This window comes from Miscanthus floridulus, chromosome 17, assembly GCF_019320115.1.
Source record: "Miscanthus floridulus cultivar M001 chromosome 17, ASM1932011v1, whole genome shotgun sequence".
Lineage (NCBI taxonomy): Eukaryota > Viridiplantae > Streptophyta > Magnoliopsida > Poales > Poaceae > Miscanthus > Miscanthus floridulus.
The window spans coordinates 64,751,713-64,773,655 of NC_089596.1; the positions used below are offsets into that span (position 1 = coordinate 64,751,713).

The window sequence follows — 21,943 nt, forward strand, 5'->3', positions numbered from 1 at the left end:
CGGGAATCGGATGGCCAACATTGATTCATTTTGGAGGCAGAATCGAACGACCAGCAGCGATTCACTTGGATGACCGGTGATTTGTGAGGAGGAAACAGAGAGGAAGGAACAGAGATCTCTAAAGATAATAATAATAATAATAATAATAATAATAATAATAATAATAATAATAATAATAATAATAATAATAATAATAATAATAATAACAACAACAACAACAACAACAACAACAACAACAACAACAACAACAACAACAACAACAACAACAACAACAACAACAACAACAACAACAATAATAATAAATCGCTGGTTGTATATAGCATCAGAAAGAATGGAGATGTGATCAGAGCCAAAGACTATAGAACTAGAGAAACCATGTGAGCAAATTGCTTACCTAGTGTTTGGTTAGGTGTATAGAGGTGAATAGTACGGATCATCCTGAATAGATGGACGATGTATGGGACAATTCTAGTTGATATGGTACATGTTGATTGTTTGGTTATTTGTACAAGATGGTACCAGCTGCTTGTTTGGATGGATGTATGGAACGGTATGATTTGGTATAAGATCATGTTTGGTTGGTTGTATGGTCCATCTAAGAATTTCGCGTGTACCATACATTTGCACAAATTTGCTACTACAAATGCATCAAGATAATAAAATAGCTGCAATTAGTTTGTCTATTTCTCAGTAAATATTTTTTTAATTACTAGGAGATATATGCAAAAGAAAAGAAAAGAAAAGAGAGATGAATGTGAAAGCACATAGTAACCTACGAATCACCTGTGTCTGTGTGGCCGGAGTCACCGAGGGAGGGGAACGGCAAGATGGGCATGTTTGGATGCTGTCTCCCAGGCAGCTTAGACGCCAGGCAGCGTCCCCAGGCGTTCGATTTCGATCGCCTGGGGCTGCGATCGTTTGCCTGGCAGGCAAGCCCAGGCGAGGGCGGCATCCAAACACGCCCGATATGCGCAAGAGACTGCGACACGACACTTGGCACAGGCTCGGTCTTGAATGGCGTCGTTCGGCCTTTTGGGGTGCACGAGATTATGCAGCATCTGAAAAGAATATTCGATGCATCTGGATTGTTCTGTCATGGATGTACTTGTTCAATCCGGCAACCAAACGGTGACATAGGTGGACCCCACATGGCTATCCAGGATGAACTAGTGCATGCACGGTTTGATTCTGGCAACCAAACGCTGCCTTAAGCTCTCGTTCGCTTTTTCTCATTCTCATGCATATCTTGTTCAAATCGCGGCCGCTAACGATTTCGTTTTTGCTGTTATGTCATATGAAACATGACGTAAGTAGTAGTAAGATATTGATTTTGACCTCCTCTCCTTAATATAATGATATCGAGAAAAAAAAATATTGATTTTGACGTCTGGTAGATACCTCCTTTTATCGACGACAGTCCAGTAGAATAGGTGAGCATATGAATATGACAACATGAAAGCTTCGAGTGCGATGGCGATTACTCTACCGATGTCCACCAAATATGACGGCAATCAAGCACTAGTATAGTTGTAGTATGCATCACTGAGCTACCCCGCTGCGTTGACGTCCAATTCCTGCCTCGCTGGTCGCTGCTGGGCACCAGCACAAAATCGGGTCTTCCTCAGTTCCTCTCCTCGCGTGTTGGTTTAGGTTCAGCATCCAGCAGACGACGACGACCTCGCCCGCCTTCCAATGGCGCCCCTCTCCTGCCGCGACCTTCCCGCTCGGCTCCCAACTCTCCCCCGCCGTGCCACCACCCAAACACAGCTCTCCTTCCTATGCGGCGGCCCAGCCCCTCGCGGATGGCGATCACTCACCACCGCAAACACTCTGCGGCTCCCCTTGGCGGCCACGAAGGACGACGCAGGAGTCGCCTCCCTCGTCGGCCGGCTCGACCACGACGTTGCGAACGCCCAGTACCACCGCGACGACGTTCTGGAAGAAGAAGAAGAGGAGGAGGAGGAGGAGGAAGACAATGACGACAACGCTCGGCGGCGCGGAGCGGGGAAGAAGCACCAGCCGGACGACGCCGAGCTGCGCACGCGGTGGCGCGAGATCCACGGGTGCGACGACTGGGCGGGTCTCCTGGACCCCATGGACCCGCTGCTGCGGTCGGAGCTGATCCGGTACGGCGAGCTGGCGCAGGCCTGCTACGACGCCTTCGACTACGACCCGTCCTCCCGGCACTGCGGCAGCTGCAAGTACCCGCGCCGCGAGCTGTTCGCGCGGCTGGGCATGGCGGACGCGGCGCGCGGGTACGCGGTGTCCCGGTACCTGTTCGCGACGTCCAACATCCGGTTCCCCAAGTTCTTCCCGCAGTCCCGCGCGGGCGCCCGGATCTGGAGCCAGAGCGCCAACTGGATCGGGTACGTGGCCGTGTCCACGGACGAGGAGAGCGCGGTGCTGGGGCGGCGCGACATCGCCATCGCATGGCGCGGCACGGTGACGCGCCTGGAGTGGGTGTCGGACCTCATGGACTTCCTTCGCCCCGTGGCGGAGGAAGGCATCCCGTGCGCCGACCCGGAGGTGAAGGTGCTGGCGGGGTTCGTGGACCTGTACACGGACAGGGACCCCGGGTGCCGGTTCTGCAAGTACTCGGCGCGCGAGCAGGTGCTGACGGAGGTCCGCCGCCTGGTGGCGCGATACGCCGCGGCGGGCGAGGACGTGAGCATCACGGTCACCGGGCACAGCCTCGGCAGCGCCCTGGCCATGCTGAGCGCCTACGACATCGCGGAGACCGGCGTGAACGTGGCCGGCGGCGGCGGCGAGCAGGGGGCGGCGGTGGCCGCGCCCGTGTGCGTGTACTCGTTCGGGGGGCCGCGGGTGGGCAACGCGGCGTTCAAGCGGCGGTTCGAGTCGGAGCTCGGGGTGAAGGCGCTGCGGGTGGTGAACGTGCACGACAACGTGACGCGGATGCCGGGGATCCTGCTGAACGAGGGCGCGCCCGAGGTGGTGCGGCGCGTGGCGGAAGGGCTGCTGCGGCTGCCCTGGTGCTACGCCCACGTCGGCGTGGAGCTGCCGCTGGACCACAAGCGCTCGCCGTTCCTCAAGGACACGCTGGACCCGGCGTGCTACCACGACCTGGAGGCGCACCTCCACCTCATCGACGGGTAAGCACCTTGAACCTGCACTTCTCGTACCTAGCAGACAGCGTCGCCATCGTCGCTTGATTGCTTGACATTTTTTGACCCAAGAAATCAGGCCGCGTGGCTGCGGGTTCCCTTCCGCCAGCCCAGAGGACGTTAGATGAATGAAATTAAGTCGTGTGATTAGACGGCGATAGATGCTAGTACTCCATTTTTCTATGACGGGTAAGTGTGTCATCAGCCAGGCAAGGACAGGGCACCTAGCAATTGCCCTGACCCTGACCTCCATTTTTCTATGCGAGAATGACTTAGCGTTTGTTGATACTCCGTAGAAACGTGCGCCTTTGTGCTCTGCATCTTTTTTCCAAATAAAAAAACTGATTTGGTATGGTTGGAGACAAATTAAATGTGTGCATGCGATGTTCGTGCCGTGTAGATTATTTATTTAGTAGAGACGATCATCGAATCGAATCATGGGGGAGGGGGAGCCTACATGGTCGCAACTAACAGATTACAGACATGGCAGCCTAGTCATCAGATTTTGCACAGAAAGGATGAACCAAGGATCTGATCCGGTCGTAGGCCACCTCCAAACCGATCAGTGCAAGATGCTACGTAGCTGGTTCAACTAGCACAACGGGACAAAGCTGGACACACAATTGTTTAGAGAGGTTCCAGGCTGTGACTGTGGGTGTGAGGTACCAGGTAGATGACGGCTTTATCTTTTTGGTTGTTGATGACGAATAGGAGTATGAGTGAAATTATCAATTGCACATTTGGACGGGACCATGCGTAATCTTGAGACTAAACAACGCCTCGTTGTTCGTATTCAAATACTTGGTGCACCCTCGTATCAGCCCGTCTGGGTACCCATACCATAAAAAACAGCCGTCTGCCCGGATCTCGTGGATCCGGTATAGACGAATGTGCAGCCAGGCTGACGGGAGGTACATGTATTCCTCCTCCTCTCCTCCACAGGAGTACATCTCATCATTATCTAAGACGTGACACTTTTAATTTAACTAGATTTACTAAAAATATTAATCAAATAATAATAATTATTAGTCCCTAAAAAAATCAATTGCTAGCAACTTTAGGATAAATTAGCAAACAAGAAAAAAGACTATGGCCCTGTTTGGATCCATGGGTTCGAGCTAGTTTGGGCTAGTTGGAGCTCAACTAGCCCTAAAGTAGCCAAACAGGAGGGTTAGAGTGGGTTATTTGCAACTAGCCCACCCTAAAAAACTATCCCCCCAAAGAGGTGATTATTTGGGCTAGTTGGAGCTATTTGAGGTGGGGTCCACTGTTTTCTCTCTACTTTCACCCGCACCAATGATTTGGAAAGCATATTTATTATCATTTTAACCTTTGTATCCAAACATCTCTTAGGCTAGAGTTAGTTCAGAGCTAGTCCTGAGCTAAAAACTAACTCTAACCTCTAGTTATGCTAGAGTATCCAAACAGGGCCTATGTTACCTCTTGCTGAACATCAATATCTCTGCGGTTGCCGAGAGCACTTGAGTATTCCAAATACAATTAAGAGGTGTCATTTGGAGTATGTAAAGGATATTAAATGCTACTGCACATAGTCCAACACTCAAATTGGAAGAGGATTAGGGAATTTGGGAGTAGGAGGGGTGAAAGAGAGAGACGGGAGGGGGCTGTGATTTAATGCGACCAAGACTTCGACAAGGAATAAATTGGCATCCGCTCTAGAGTTTGATTCTTTTTTGGACAAAAAATTGTTTCAAGAATTGACTCTTTCATGGACAGAGGGAGTCTCATCGATATTTATTTTTTATATAGTACCTTCGTTTACAAAAGAATGTAATTATGAGATCCGCGCCGATTAATCTAACTCAAGTTTGACCAAGTTTAAAGTAAATTGTATTAGCTTTTGTGTGTCCAAATAAATTTATTATGAAAATATATTATATAACTAATCTAACAGTATTTATTTTATACCATGAAGATTAGTACTCTTTTATAGTATAATTTTAGTCGAAGCGAGAATTGCATTATGTGACGGAAAACAAGTGCATTTTTACAAAACAAGTAACATAGTATAAATTTAGACCTGACGCATTTATGCGCTGCGTTTGTTCCTGGATCAACGCGTTCGGAGGGTAAAGATGGCACTGTAGCATGGCGATTTTGATGATTGAATAGTATTCTGTGAGAGAAAATAAGCTGAAACAAATTGAAACAAGTCGGGACAAGACCAGCCGAACGCGTTGATGAGCACACGCACTCCCTGCAACGACCACGTGTCCACGTACGAGTCCATCAACCGGCATGGCAGACTGGACAAGCTGCAGCAAATTTATTATCATTATCCACTGTGAATCTCGTAGTAAATTTAAAGGTTCCAGAAAACCTGGATAGAATTTGCCTAAAAAAACCAAATACCTCCTTCTAAAAGCTCCTAAAAACTTATGGAGGGGCCAAAAACTTTAGGAGCTCCACCACCTCCTAAAAGCTCCTAAAGTCCATCCTGGACCCCACTACCCCTCCTTTATTGCCCCGCCCCCTCTCTTTTTCTCACCCACCCTCCCTCCCACCCGCGCCTCCCTCCTGCGGCCCCACCTCGCTGGGATCTCCTCTCCCGCGTGGCGCCCGCCGGATCCGTCTCCCGCGCCCCGCCCGCCCACACCTCTGGCCTCACCTCGTGCGGATCCGTCGGCCCCAAACCGGTCCGCCGCTCCTTCGCGCTGGACCTGGAGATGGCGACGGCGCTGCTCGCCTCCATGTACCCTCCGTCTTCCCCGCCGCCATGGGGCGCGAGTCGGCGCTGCCCCTCTGACCTCCTCCCACCGTTCCCCGTCCTCGACCCTCGCTCCGCCGGATCCACCGGCCCCCGCTGCCACCCGTGCTCCGCCGCCCGTGCTCCCCGACGGGCAGGGGGAAGGCCGCGACCAAGACGAGGCGGCGGCGCGTGGTGGAGCTGCTCACGCTCCCGTCCGTCGAGATGGCCACCTCCGCGGAGACGGCGAGGAGGAGGAGAGCGAGGGCCACGACGGGAGCAGAGAAGGAGCAGGGGTATGGAGGAGGGCTGCATGGTCTTTTTGCTAGTGCATTTATTGCTTTTAGTCAGTTTTAGGAGGTGGAACCAAACACTGTTTTTGGAGATTTTGGCAGCCTCCTAAAAGCTCCTAAAATGGTAAAAGTTTTAGGAGTTTGGAACCAAACATGGCCTAAAATTAATGAACTTTTGTGTGCTTTTGGTTGGACGTGCGCGCATGCAGGTACCACGGGCGCGGTGAGCGGTTCGTGCTGGCGAGCGGGCGCGACCCGGCGCTGGTGAACAAGGCGTGCGACTTCCTCAAGGACCATCACGCCGTGCCCCCCTGCTGGCGCCAGGACCACAACAAGGGCATGGTCCGCGGCCGCGACGGCCGGTGGGTCCAGCCCGACCGCCACGGCTGCCACCTGGACGACCACGACGACGACCATCACTACCACCACCACGACGGTCACCACCACCACCAGCATCACGACGGTCACGGCACCGAGGGCGCCCGGCACCACCACCGTCACGGCAAGGACATGCAGTCTCATAGGCCAAAGCATGACCCTTAACTAGCTAACTAGCTATAGGCCTATAGCTCTCTCACCGTCGCCGCCCCGGAAAAACGAGTTGTCCGTGATGATGCCGTGCCGCGCTGAGATGCAAAGGTAGCCGCGGATGAGCTTAAATGAAATATGGGATTATATGTCGATCCATCATGTGCGATGTGAACGTGTATTACTGGTGTTATTCTGAATTTCTGATTGTGTAGAGGATCAGCACATGGCATACTGGACACTGGAGTTCATGGCAGCTCGGTAGGCTCGTGTAGCCGTGTATCGAAGTCATCGCTTTCTCTAGTTCGGAAATACAAACGGGTATACGTTTGTAGAAGATCATGATTTACAACGATATTAGAGAAGTGGCCTTGACACTGTCCATCAATTGGTTGCCATGAGCACGCACAGGATAGTGAACCAACAGAACCAATAGGAAGATTGGGAAACTAATCTCTATCTCTATCTCTACCCCTATAATACACCACTTCAAATTATCCTACAGCCACCAAACAAATCCCACCTCTACAGTCATGATCTAAACTGTCCACCCCACAAAACGCACACAGAAAAATATAACATTAAAAACGTACGCATTAAATTAACTCTCACTCATTCTCTCTCCTTACTCGACCACATCCGACAGCCGATATTCTTTGGATCTCCCACCCTAGAGCGTCTCCGCTCCCCTTCCCCGCAAGGCGTCGCATGCGTCTCCGCCCCCCTTCCCCGCAAGTCCGCAACCCCTCCCCGAAATCACGCACGAGCGGGGAAAAAATTTCCATAGCAGCGACAGCGACCTCACTCGTAGCTACGGCGACGGCGCTCCCACTCGCAGCGACGGCGACCGCAGGCAAGGAGTGCTCGAGTTACGGCACCCCGACGCGAGATCGTGCCCCCACCCCAGCGACGCCTGGAGCCTCCGAGGCTCCGCCGGCGCGTGCGGACCCCGCGGCCATCACTCAGACCGCCACCGCGGCCACCCAGGCCGGACGACGAGGCAAATAGCCGGCAGCCCGTGCCGTCCAGGAGGTACGGCGTGCACTTCTCGGCATCCAGCTTCATCAGGCGGCGCTCACCGCGCTGCTCGAGTACTCCGGCATGCTCCGTCCAGATCCCGGCGACGGAACCCAACAGGCCGCCGCCACAGGTACGTGCGCCCATCTACGTTGGTCACCCGTCAGCCGGCGGTCGGCACTCGTCAGCCACAGACACGCGCCCTCCCCCGCTGCGCCCATCCGTCTCGGCCTCCCGGCGGCCGGAGGTCGCCGTCCATGGCCCTGCTCCCTCCTCCGCCGCGGTGGCGTTGCTGCTTGCCGGACCTCGCACGCGAGGCACATTCGTCTCGGCCTCCCGTATCCAGACGGAATCGATTTGGTTCTCCATGATGTATTGGACTCAGGTCTCCATGACATGTTCGATTTTGGTTTCATCACTAATTGTTCTTATGTCCCGATGTCCTGATATGTACGGATGAGTAGTATATTAGGTGCGAATTTTGAAGTCCTATGCTCTGATTGCATTGCAGGCACGAGCTATCTCCCTACCGCCACCTCCACTGATGGCTGCAGCAGTGGCTGCTCTGACGGAGTGCGGGGAAGGACCCGGCCTAGGTAGAGGCAGGCAATCGACACATTCTGCCTGATGGATGAGCAGCTACGGGACCTGCCATTGCAGCGAAGTCATCCAGGAGAGCAGCACCCCCCTCAGGCTGTATCTTTTTTTCCTGTCGTGCCTCACACCTCTCGCTAATCTATCCTCCCATGTCTTATGAATTGAATATTTTTCCCAGTGTGATTTCTAGGCTACTGATTTCTTTTAGTCAAAAATAGGCTTTTTGCTTAATTAAGCCAAATAGTTAGTGGTAAATAGAATCTCGTGATACGATGAATTTTAGTGTCACGGTGAGGCGCCCTATAGCTCTGTGCTAGCCTCCAGCACCCAGAAGGAAGTAGGCGGCTGAGAGAATCAATGCAACATGTATAAAATAGAAAGGTTTCTCTTGATGCCTGAATATGAATATTTATATCATGTTACTTAATCTGATGGGAATTGACTGCAATTTTTGCTTCAGCTTTTAATTCTTTTGCTAAGTTTAATGATCCCTTGCCCTTGATGTGTCAAGCGGTTTTGTAGCTGGTAATTCTCTCTTGTCATAATGTCCAATTGTCCATGCATTTTCCCTGCTTGTTTTAGACACTGCTGAAATCTAAAACTAAACAGAACACTGGTAGCAACATGTATTATAGAGAAATGCTGATTCTTATCCGATGCTCTTTTATCTGCATGGTTCAAAGTCTCCAATTTTTATTACTACTAATGGTTAAATTTATGTCAAAAGGTTCCTAGCAGATATTATCGAGTTACTGTATTGAGTCAACTTTCATTAGGGAGTTACATTGCTATACAAACAAACTTCATTTTAAGTTTCAGGGCAACACTTTCCACTAAATGCTTCTGTTTATGGTCAACAATAAGGAAAAAATGTACTATTCCTACAAAAACCAAAGAACAACCAAACAACTATATTTTTGATACTGGATGGATGAGCGCTGCCTGATGGTCTAGTGCGGCCGATGAGCGATGCGTAGCAGTCTGCCTGATGGATGTACTATTCCGCACTAGACCACATCCATCCAGTATCAAAAATATAGTTGTTTGGTTGTTCTTTGGTTTTTGTAGGAATAGTACATTTTTTCCTTATTGTTGACCATAAACAGAAGCATTTAGTGGAAAGTGTTGCCCTGAAACTTAAAATGAAGTTTGTTTGTATAGCAATGTAACTCCCTAATGAAAGTTGACTCAATACAGTAACTCGATAATATCTGCTAGGAACCTTTTGACATAAATTTAACCATTAGTAGTAATAAAAATTGGAGACTTTGAACCATGCAGATAAAAGAGCATCGGATAAGAATCAGCATTTCTCTATAATACATGTTGCTACCAGTGTTCTGTTTAGTTTTAGATTTCAGCAGTATCTAAAACAAGCAGGGAAAATGCATGGACAATTGGACATTATGACAAGAGAGAATTACCAGCTACAAAACCGCTTGACACATCAAGGGCAAGGGATCATTAAACTTAGCAAAAGAATTAAAAGCTGAAGCAAAAATTGCAGTCAATTCCCATCAGATTAAGTAACATGATATAAATATTCATATTCAGGCATCAAGAGAAACCTTTCTATTTTATACATGTTGCCTTGATTCTCTCAGCCGCCTACTTCCTTCTGGGTGCTGGAGGCTAGCACAGAGCTATAGGGCGCCTCACCGTGACACTAAAATTCATCGTATCATGAGATTCTATTTACCACTAACTATTTGGCTTAATTAAGCAAAAAGCTTACTTTTGACTAAAAGAAATCAGTAGCCTAGAAATCACACTGGGAAGAATATTCAATTCATAAGACATGGGAGGATAGATTAGCGAGAGGTGTGAGGCACGACAGGAAAAAAAGATACAGCCTGAGGGGGGTGCTGCTCTCCTGGATGACTTCGCTGCAATGGCAGGTCCCGTAGCTGCTCATCCATCAGGCAGAATGTGTCGATTGCCTGCCTCTACCTAGGCCGGGTCCTTCCCCGCACTCCGTCAGAGCAGCCACTGCTGCAGCCATCAATGGAGGTGGCGGTAGGGAGATAGCTCGTGCCTACAATGCAATCAGAGCATAGGACTTCAAAATTCGCACCTAATATACTACTCATCCGTACATATCAGGACATCGGGACATAAGAACAATCAGTGATGAAACCTAAATCAAACATGTCATGGAGACCTGAGTCCAATACATCATGGAGAACCAAATCGATTCCGTCTGGATACGGGAGGCCGAGACGGATGTGCCTCGCGTGCGAGGTCCGGCAAGCAGCAACGCCACCGCGGTGGAGGAGGGAGCAGGGCCATGGACGGCGACCTCCGGCCGCCAGGAGGCCGAGACGGATGGGCGCGGTGGGGGAGGGCACGTGTCCGTGGCCGATGAGCGCTGACCGCCGACTGACGGGTGACCGACGTAGACGGGCGCACGTACCTGTGGCGGCGGCCTATTGGGTTCCGTCGCCAGGATCTGGACGGAGCTTGCCGGAGTACTCGAGCAGCGCGGTGAGCGCTGCCTGATGAAGCTGGATGCCGAGAAGTGCACGCCGTACCTCCTGGACGGCACGGGCGGCCGGCTATTTGCCTCGTCGTCCGGCCTGGGTGGCCGCGGCGGCGGTCTAAGTGATGGCCGCGGGGTCCGCACGCACCGGCGGAGCCTCGGAGGCTGCAGGCGTCGCTGGGGCGGGGGCACGATCTCGTGTCAGGGTGCCGCCGCTCGAGCACTCCTTGCCTGCGGTCGCTGCCGCTGTGAGTGGGAGCGCCGCCGCCACAGCTACGAGTGAGGTCGCCGTCGCTGCTACGGAATTTTTTTCCCTGCTCGTGCATGATTTTGGGGAGGGGTTGCGGACTTGCGGGGAAGGGGAGCGGAGTCGCATGCGACGCCTTGCGGGGAAGGGGAGCGGAGACGGTCTGGGGTGGGAGATCCAAAGAATATCGGCCGTCGGATGTGGTCGAGTAAGGAGAGAGAATGAGTGAGAGTTAATTTGGTGTGCACGTTTTTAATGTTATCTTTTTCTGTGTGCGTTTTGTGGGGTGGACATAGTTTAAATCATGACTGTAGAGGTGGAATTTGTTTGGTGGCTGTAGGATAATTTGAAGTGGTGTATTATAGGGGTAGAGATGATTTGTTTCCTTTCGGATCTATCCTGTATTTATATTGCAGAAATGAGACATGAAGTTAGGCAAAGTCATCCCTTTTAGGTGCAACTGTATCCTGGGCGCAAACAGATTGTAGCTTGTATGCATAGATAATTTCTCTTGGCTGATAACAGAGCACAAAAAATGGAATAATCAGATGATTATATATTGCAGCTAACAGTTCCTATCTTCGTGCCTGAATATGAAACTTTAGTTTGGAATCTGTAATTTGGTGAATTGTTTCATTTAGCTATAATACTTCTTGTATGGTTCTGAACTATGTCCATTTGCCTGCAGCTCCAAGAACCATACAGTAGACATGTGACAACAAATAAGCTTGGTCGTTGTCTCCATCGACGGAATCGACGGAAGACATCTGATCTACTAGGGAGACAATGTTGAAGGCTGAAATAGTTGCTAGGAATTATAAAAAAATCGTCAAATGTTTAGTGTAGTTTTGACGTGTTCTTGAGACATGTGCATTTGTATGTATGCGATGTGATTCCCTGTTATTCTATTCTGAAGTCATCCATCATGCCACAAGAACTAATGGTTCGTGATGTCAGAAAAGCTGTCCTAATTGTTCAATTGCAACTTTGTAATTTTTCTTTTACAAGAAAAAAATTGGTGCTTTACTCAGCTTCCTACCACTTTTGTTGCTTCTTGGAAAAAAATATAGTTGTTTGGTTGTTGTCGTGTGCATCCCTGAAATGCTGCCGTTGCGTTAGCACGAACATTATACTAGTTTGCCAGATAGTGAACCAATAGAACCAGTCCACCATAAAAAGAAGAGTGAAATCCACTTGAGGTCTTTAAACTTGTCCCGCGTTCTCAAATAGATTCATATACTTCCGAAACTAGATTTTCGGATCCCTAAAATTGCTAAATGTATCATCAAAGGTCCAAACCGATTTTGAAAAGTTGTTTTCGCACACGTGGTGGCCACCGTGTGTCTAGGGCGCAAGCCCTCACTCCAGCGGCGGCGTGGCGCGGCTACGACGACGAGCTGTGTGGCAGGCGCTGAGCCAGGCCTGACCTTCTTGCAGCGCGACTGCAGCGCCGGCGAGGCTGGGCTATGCCCTGCGTGGAGGACCCGGCCGTGCAGATCGCCGGCAACTTCGTTCCCCTGCGCTATGCCCTGGGTGTCGAACCTGGCCGTGCAGATCGGCGGCAACTTCGCGCCGGTGGGCGAGCAGCCGCCCATGGGGTCGTTGCTCATGTCTGGCCGCATCCCGCCCTTCATCGCCGGCGTGTACGTGGCTACGCGCGCAATAGAGCCAACCCCTGCCTCGAGCCCGCAACCTGTTGAACGGCGAGTCGGCAACGGCATGGTGCATGCTCAAAGAAGCTAGTGATTAGTTGGGTGCTTGCATGCATGGAAGAGCAAGGCAAGGATCACTGGATCGACTAGCGAGTCGTGATCGTGGGCATGGCCAGGTCGTTGTCGTCGGCTCTGGTCGTCCTCGTGGTTCTGGCCGTGGCAGTGGCGTGCTCCGCGACGCGCCCGTCCCCGCGCGCGCAGCAGCAGGCGGTGTCGGCGACGGCTTCGAGGTCCCCAACCCCTTCCTCCCCGGCGCGGCAGTTCAGATGCATGGACTGAGCACGATGCCGGCGGCTGGCGAGCACGGGCCCAGCGCCACCACCTGCTAGGGTCCGTCTCCTGGGGCACAGCGCGGGGACGCTCGAGGCGGCTAGCGACGACGCCAGATTCGAAAGCGTCTACTGCCGCCGCTGCCGCAGCTGCAACCACGCTGCAGGAAGATCGGGCCTTGCTCGGCGCCTGCCACTGCTCGTCCCGTCGCGCGCCGCGCCGCTGCAGGAGCGAGGGCCTTGCGCCCTATACACGGTGGCTGCTACGTGTGCGAAAACAGCTTTTTATCAAAACTGGTCTGACCTTTGATGATACATTTAGCAAGTTTAGGGACCGAAAAATCTAGTTTCAGAAGTACATGGACCTATTTGAAAACACGGGACAAGTTTAAGGACCTAGTGGATTTCACTCTAAAAAAACCCTAGATAAGCCATGATCACAGGTTCATGATTTATGATCTTGTACGTTATTAAGTTTAGAAATGACCTCGTTAATTTGAAGTACCATCTGTAAATTAAATCAACTATTATTTTTGTTGACTAAGGAAGAGGAATAATCTACCCCATAAAAAAATTCCATCTTCAATATGCTTCCACCAACAATCTGGAAATTGTTTATCAATGGCAAGCACAATATATACCTTCTCGTTTTCATTGTAAATCATTTTAGTTCGTACTAAGTCAAATTTGTCTAACTTTAAAAATTTATAGAAAAAATAAAAATATAAAATAAGGATCAACCTAATGCACGGGTAGCCATCCGATGAGCCTTCAGCATGCATGGCCACTCCTTGTTCACCCCTTCTCTTCATCAACCCATCCCCTCCTGTGGCAGAACCGTTCGAAATAACACATCTTCGAAGGCGCTCGTCTTCCACTAGACACTAAGCACCCTGAAAGCAAGCTACATCGGACGGATTTGGTCGAGCACACCCCAAGGGAGAGCTCGAATAATCCACGTTTTTCCTCCAAGATCCAATAATAAGAACGAATTTACAATACTTAGTCCATTTCATACGACCAGAGTTCTTAGAAATACACTATTACACTACCAAGTTCAGAGTGCGGAATTTAAACAGCGGAATTACAATAAACATCTAACGACAGAATACAAAGATACGTCTGTGCCCACCAGAAGAATCCTCCACACAACAGCTACTCTTCAAGCTGCACCTACAACAGGGGTAAATAAACCCTAAGTACACAATGTACTCGCAAGACTTACCCGACTAGTGGAAATAATTTCCCGACTCTAAAGGATATGATAAGTTTTATGGGTTGCTGGGTTTTTTTTTTGCAGAAAGCATTACTAGTAGTGGATCATTATGTATGTTTCTCATTAGCAGTCATGATTAGTTCATTATCTAGCCATTCTATGTAAGCACATGTTCTACTTTCAAGCAAGAGTTGAGCAAACAGATCCATTTCACCATCTTTCATCTTTCAGTTCTTGCTACAGTGCTAGATTGAGGACAAATCATACCGGATTGTCCGGCGATTCGCGAATCAATGTTCCCAGCTAGGTACCCCGAAACACACGCCCTGCTTGTACCCTAGGCACAAGCAGGACCAACCCACCACTCTCCTGTCAAGGGGTCCAGGTCCCCATCCAAACTTGGACTCCAAGCCCTCACACTTGAGTTCTAGACTCAGTGTTGTGCTTAGACCTCCACCATCCTCACCTCCAATCAGTCGGTCCGAAAAATGCCAGAACCCACGACAAGAGAGCAATGAGCCTTCTCTGTTCCAATAAACAAGTATGTGCTCAGGATAATAAGTCTATAACCTGACTAGAATCCAATGCAATGGCCGGTCCTCAACCAACACAGAAAGGGAAAACAGTGTAACCAAGCTATGCCCCATTGGCCGTGGGACACAACCTCTTACACCCACCAATACCCATACCATATCCCTGTCCGGTCTCCATTTCCTTTCACCATTTTATCATGAGTGATAATAATAATCACCTATTATGAGTAACGACAGGTTACTCACGCTACCGATAGCCTAAGCATAGCAGCTACTCGACCTATGCTAGTAGGACTTCATAGAACAGATATATTTATGCAGGTGGTTTTCATGGAATGCCTATAACATAAATGCACAACACACACACACACACACACACACACACACACACACACACACACACACACACACACATATATATATATATATATATATTCAGTGCTTAATCAAAATATGGGTTATGCACTGGGCTTGCCTTAGGCAGGAGGGGTGTTAGCTCAGTTAGTCCGTGGCAGCTCTGGGACCTCCTCCTGCATGAGGACCTCCTCGTACTCTTCAATCACCTCTTCATATTCCTGCTCGCCCTCGATCACGAATTCCACCAACTCGTTTTCTACATGCATACAATGACGATGCAACGCTCAATATTAAGGCAACATTAGTGAAAGGATCAAGATGCCTAAGAGGAGGGGTGAATTAGACTAATTCTAAAATTCTTTGCAATAATTAAACCCTACACTTAGCTCACTTCACCCCTTGTGCCTAGAATGTGATTCTAATGATCTACCGCACAAAAGTTTAGCACCCTAAGTTCCAATCCTACTTTAGCATGGCAATTCTAAGAATGTAAAGACAAGAATTGAATTGCTCAAAAGTAAATGCTCAAAGTAAAGAGAGGAGAAGGAACACGGCGATGTTTTGCCGAGGTATCAGAGAGTCGCCACTCCCCACTAGTCCTCGTTGGAGCACTCGCGCATGTAGCTCCCCCCTTGATCCACACAAGGATCAAGTGCTCTCTACGGGTTGATTCTTTGACACTCTATCGTGGTGAATCACCCACAACCGCTCACAACTTGAGTTGGGTCATCCATAAGCTCCGTCAGATGATCACCAAACTCCCAATCACCACCAAGCCGTCTAGGTGATGGCGATCACCAAGAGTAACAAGCACGAACTCTCACTTGACTACAACAAGCCTAATGAGAAGGGTGGATGCACACTTGCTATTCTCCTTGCACTAATGAGGCCTTAATATTGGATTCTCAAATCTCAATCACCTCACTAGGCTCTTGCTCTCCTAAGCACTCTCAAGGGTGTTTCTTAGCTGATCAAATGGGCATGAGACCTCCCTTGGATAAATAGAGGAGGTATTTGTGCCCCCTCATTCAAAACGAACCATTAGGATGTTGAAACACCACTCTGCGGGGTGACCAGACGCTTTGGTCAAGGTGACTGAATGCTCTAGTCAGTTCTCCCCGCCATAGAGCCATTAAGTTATGACCGAACTCTGACCAATGTCCGGTCAGTACTGACCAGACGCGTCCAGTCATGAAAACTGCTCTCTAGAGCCTTGCTGATGTTGACCAAACGCTAGAGCCCAGAGTCCGATCACTTTGCTGTTCAGTGTCCCATCAATAACTGGAACCTGACCAGCATCCGGTCGGTACTGACCGGACGCGTCCGATCAGGATTCTCCCTCTCTGGTACCTTACTGGAGTTGACTAGACTCTGGCACCCAGCGTTCGGTCACTTTACACTCAGCGTCCGGTCACATCTAGACAACTTTAGCTTGATCAAATGAACTGACCGGACTCTACTGCCAGCATCTGGTCACACCAGAACCAGCGTCCGGTCAATATTTGACCCTCCATTCACTTCCAACTCAAAATCATATGTAAATGAAGTCTGCTACAATTGATCTTAGGGCTACTTTAGAGCTACCTAGTGCTAGATTTGATAAGTGTGCACCACACCTAACCCACTAGACTCACCTAGGTCAAGCTACTAGTTCGTACCCCCCTTAATAGTGCGGCCAAAGGAAAAATAAAGTCCTAAACTACTCTAAGTGTCTCTTCAATACCAAATGACACTTAGAATTAGTCCATCCTTAACCTTGTCATCCATCCTTTGAAAACTGAAACAATTTCCATCGTAGGGGCATGTTAACCATGATTGCCCAATCAATTGCCATTACCATGACATAACTTAATTACCTCTACAAAACACATATTAGTCATAGTAATCATGTGTTGTCATTAATCACCGAAACCCAACTAGGGGCCTAGATGCTTTCAATCTCCCCCTTTTTGGTGATTGATGACAATACAACCTCGAGTATGTAAAAGAGATGAGGTTTTTAACATGCTTGGTTCATATAAGCTTTTGACAATAAGAACAAAAGAGTTAGGCAAGCTTATATGACCGAAGCCAACATGATGTACTCAATAGATATGAAATAAGCATGAGTACAAGAAATAAAGCTCATTTGAATCGGAGTAAAACGCGGAAGCAAAGCAAATGAGCATAACAAAGTGACATGACATATAAATAGATCAAAGTAGAGAGCACACATGTCAGTGACATGACATATAAATAGATCAAAGTATAGAGCACACATGTCACATATCACATAAATATCACATATCACGTAAATATCACGCTCACACGTATATAGTTTAATGCATGAAAGCAAACATGATTCATAGTAATGTATCACACATATAAAAAGCCAAACATAATAAATAAGCCCCCTAGATATATCGCTCCCCCTAGATCTAACCATACTCAATCCATCTCCCCGTTTGGCGTCAAGCACCAAAACCTAAGGGTCTGTCGATAGGGCAGCAGCGGATGAGTCGGGCATTGAGGTGCGATGAGCGATCTAGAACTGGGTAGCATCATCCTTTGATCTGGAGCTCTAAGCTGTCTAACCCTCTATCACTGGAAGTGACGCTGAAGCGGTCTAGGTCTGCTCTAGAACTGGTGTGGCCTGTGACTTAGCAGGTATGACTGTAGGAGCTGGCTCTGATGATGCAACTAATGAAGGGAGCATCTCTGTAGTCCTAGTGACTGGAGCAATGGTGGAAGGTCTAGGGACATGTAGCTCTGGCGGTGTAGGTTGCCCTATTAACTCATGGAATGTAGCACCGAGGCTCCTAGAGACTAGGATGTCTGTCATAAGCAACGACGAACTCTGAGCCGGTGTGAAGCCCGTAACTAGAGGTATGAAGGAAGGACCCTGGGCTGGCACTGGTGAGGCAAACCACTAGGACACCTACTTTATAGGTAAAGCAAACATGGTAGCTAGCTATCCCTGACTCTAAAGCCCACTAGGCTAAAAAGCTAGAGTCACTATAGTGGTGGTAGGCTGACCGAGCTAAGGTGTAAGCTGTGTTGGTGGAGCTCCAATAGCAGTAATGACATGCTGCATGAAACCAAGTAACTGCTGCTGAATGATGAGCTACTGCTACTGCATGGCCTGCTGCTGGATAGCCTGCTGCTATCGTTGGAACTCATCCTATCTGGCCTAAACCTATGCTAGGGCTGCTGCGGTCTCCTAGGCCTAGTGAGCCTAATCCTCCCTCATCCGCTCAAGAATAGCAAGTAGAGCGGGGTCTGTTTGTGGTGGCTATGGTGGAGCTGAGCTGGAGCCACCGACCTCACTGTCATGTCATCGAGGAGGCATCTAAGGGATAGCCTGGTAGTCATCATCTGAACTGTTGCTGGGGTCACTTTCGACCATACCCTCCTACTAAGCATCTAGCTCCTCCTCCTCTATTGCTACAACGCCCCTGATAATCTCATTCTACTGGGCTATAGTCTCTAGCACCTCTAGGCGACGGCGCGACTAGCTAGGTGTCCTTGCTCTGTTGTGATGGAGCATCTGGGTCATGTTGTATGAAGGGAACTCAGTAGTAGCACCAGAATACTCTACCAACATCTCATGAGGCCTCACTATAACTGCCCTGTGAATCAAAAATGTGATCTAGTGAGTATATGATAGCTATTTGTGACATCTGAATCCCTCTGCAAGTGTATCCTCCATCTCAGAAAGAATGACATCCCATATATCAAACACTGTCTGCTGCATCAGAGAGTTCAGTAGCCATAACTGAATACGAGTCAATCCCTCGCTATATCCCATCCTCAATAGTAGGGTCCTCATGATAGAATCAAGTAGTCTAGTTGTAGGAGTAAGATCTCTGGGTGTCCTGCTCAACCCCTCACCAAAAGGCTCTATGAAGCAGGGTTAGACCAAATCTATAGGAGGCACAAGACCACCATGAGGGCATCTGGGAGGCTCTATCTGACCATAGCAAACCTCATGTAGGTGAATGGGTGCCTCTAGAATCCTGAGGATCTCTCTAACCCTAAAGCTCATCAGTCTGTAGTCACGGCCTCTGAATGCAAAGTGTATGAACCTGTGAGCTAGGTCAATCCAAAGTGTAGCATAGAACTCATGGACCCAAGATGGAACATATCTGCCTGTCCGTCCAAGTAAGTCTGTCAACCCTGGCAAGTAAGAGAGATGAGGGTGGATCTACTCTCTAGCTGCTACTACAATGGCCTCAATGGAACAAACCCTCTGTAATCTAAAAGCTACACCACTGTTTAGATAAGCATTATAGAAGTCCTCATGCAATGCTGTATAGAATCCCTGAGAAGCACGCTCATCCCTCCTCAGTGGGAACCAGTCCTCAAACTACACGAACCTAAGCTGCTGCACCTGCTTGGCCATGGTGGCCCTCAAGTCTAGGTGAGTCACTAGAGGCGGACCCTATGGTCTAGGAGGCGGACGAGAACCCCTCCGCTGTGTCTCTGGCCTCGGTGTCACCTGAGCACAGGTACGACTAGAGCAGCATAACTAGGGCTGAGGTGCCTACTCTGTCTCCTCTGTCTGCTCCACCTGCTCAGTATCCTCTAGCTGCACTGGTGGTGGTGTCCGCTGCTATGGCCCCCCCCTAAGGCTGACTCTTCTCTAAAGTAACATGGTGTCCCTCAAGCATGACAGTCCTAGCTGGACTACCATGACCATGCTCAACCTGCTTAATGACTGCCTTCTATGCTGGTGAAAGCTGATCTGCAATGACAACACCACTTTGAGCACCTCCTCTCTCTACACGTTCTGCAATGGCTGCAACTGCTGCTACTCTCTTAGTATCAGCATATGCATACTTCCTCTTCTTTGTTGCAAGCTTCTTCGCCTTGCCTTTCACCTCAGTAGGCAAGCGAGGTGGAGGCCTCGGATCCTCATCACCTAGACCACCTTTGGCATTCTTGACATATGCCATTGCTAGAGCTAAAAAGAACTGCTACCACTGACAAGAATCAACTGCCAACTATCACTTCTAAGGCTTGTCCTCGATACGTACTTGCGAGCTTGGCCCCGAGTTAACTGACAACTACCAAAGTAACCTCAGAAACATCGACTCGCTGCACGATAGAATAGATTGGATATATGAATAATTTCAATATACATCTAGAGATACAAAACCCTAAGAAGCAAGCAATAGATACAAAATTAGAAGCAAGGGCTTGCTACCTGACGAACCAGCGAACTGAAGAGCAGAGGTATGAATTGCGGGGAACCACCGGGAATTGCCTAGGGTTATGGTTCTAGCGAGGCAATGCGGCACTGGTGATGGCAGCTAGGGTACCGGCGATGCTTAGGTGGCACTAGGGCATGGTGACTCTGTTGCTGCCGATGCTAGGGCATAGACGCGTGGATCAGTGCGGCAAGGGAGGCGCAGGTAGAGGTGTGGGAGTGCTGCGGGTGGTGCGGGCATGGTCCGGTGGCGCTGCTGCTGTGGGCACGACGGCGTGGGGTGTGGCGGCGTGATGGCGCGATGGCACGGAGCAGCGTCGAAATTAGGGCTAGGGTACGCGTGTGAGGAACGGGCGCGATGGCGAAGGCTGGTAGGTCACGGGCTCACGGCGGTGGATGGAAGACAGAGGTGAAGTCGGCGTGGGATTATATGGTGGCCCCATGACGGATTAAGAAAGGAATCAGAATAGAGTCATAGAACCAACCAACTTCTACTAACCGGACGCTCCGGTGGCAATGATCGGACGCTGCCACCCGGAGTCCGATTGACTCCAGAGAGGTCCAAAACCTCTTGAGTCGCGACCGGACGCGTCCAACCACCACTGACCGAACGCAACCAGAGTTCGGTCGATCCTGTCTTCATCTTCTTTGCATGACCGGATGCAGGATCACCTTCTGACCAGACGTAAGAAAGGAACTATTTCAGCGTCCGGTTACTCTTGTGCAGCAACGGTTAACCTCTTGTGAACTAACCGGACGCTGGACTTTAGAGTCCGATGCAGCATCTGGCCACTCTTTTTTGGCAGATCTTCAATGTTCCTTCGCGTTGCCTATTCCCAATCAAGTTCCAACTTCAATAAGACCCAAATAAACACCAATTGGGACTGATGTGAGTGACGTCTGTAAAACCCTCAAAATTTTCCAAGTATTTTGCCTTAGGCTATAATTATTTTTAAGAAGATAGGCAATAAAAGGGTGATTGAAGAGAAAACAACTAAACAACATACATGCATATGGAATGCAATACTTGAAAGTAATTCTAGTTGCTTATCAAGTTTGATCCAAGGTTAAGCTTCTTCACATGCTTCCAACGGTTATCTTAACCATGTTAGACAAGCCCTAAATGCATTACAAAAATTAAACATGTTGTATATTACAATGCAATGCAAGGGACAACACAAGCTCATTTTCTAGTGAAGTTTCTAAAATCAAGCACATTGAGTTCATTCCTCAACCGACAAAATGTAGCCTCATCTAGCGGCTTAGTGAAGATATCCGCTAATTGATCCTCAGTCCTTACACCTTCTAGTGATATATCATTTTTAGCAACATGATCTCTAAGAAAGTGATGGTGGATATCTATGTGCTTGGTGCGAGAGTGTTGAACCGGATTATTTGCAAGCTTTACCACACTCTCATTGTCACACAAAAGAGGTACCTTTTCTAGAACTACACCATAGTCTAGCAAAGTTTGCTTCATATAAAGTATTTGTGCACAACAAGCACCCACGGCAATATATTCCGCTTCGGCGATGGACAAAGCCACACTATTTTGCTTCTTGGAGGACCAAGACATAAGTGATCTACCAAGCAAATGGCACCCTCTGGATGTGCTTTTCCTATCAACTTTGCAACTGGCATAATCCAAATCAGAATAGCCAACCAATTCAAATCTAGC

General features: G+C 49.1%; 1 protein-coding gene across 1 annotated transcript; it reads left to right on the forward strand.

The window, feature by feature from the left end:
- The first annotated feature begins 1,551 nt into the window (after positions 1 to 1,551).
- Positions 1,552 to 6,956, forward strand: LOC136516698 (phospholipase A1-Igamma1, chloroplastic-like). Its single transcript, XM_066510181.1, has 2 exons — positions 1,552 to 3,110; positions 6,332 to 6,956. Exons 1-2 carry the CDS (start codon positions 1,693 to 1,695, stop codon positions 6,663 to 6,665), a joined length of 1,752 nt encoding a protein of 583 aa, XP_066366278.1. The 5' UTR covers positions 1,552 to 1,692; the 3' UTR covers positions 6,666 to 6,956.
- The last annotated feature ends 14,987 nt before the right edge of the window (positions 6,957 to 21,943 follow it).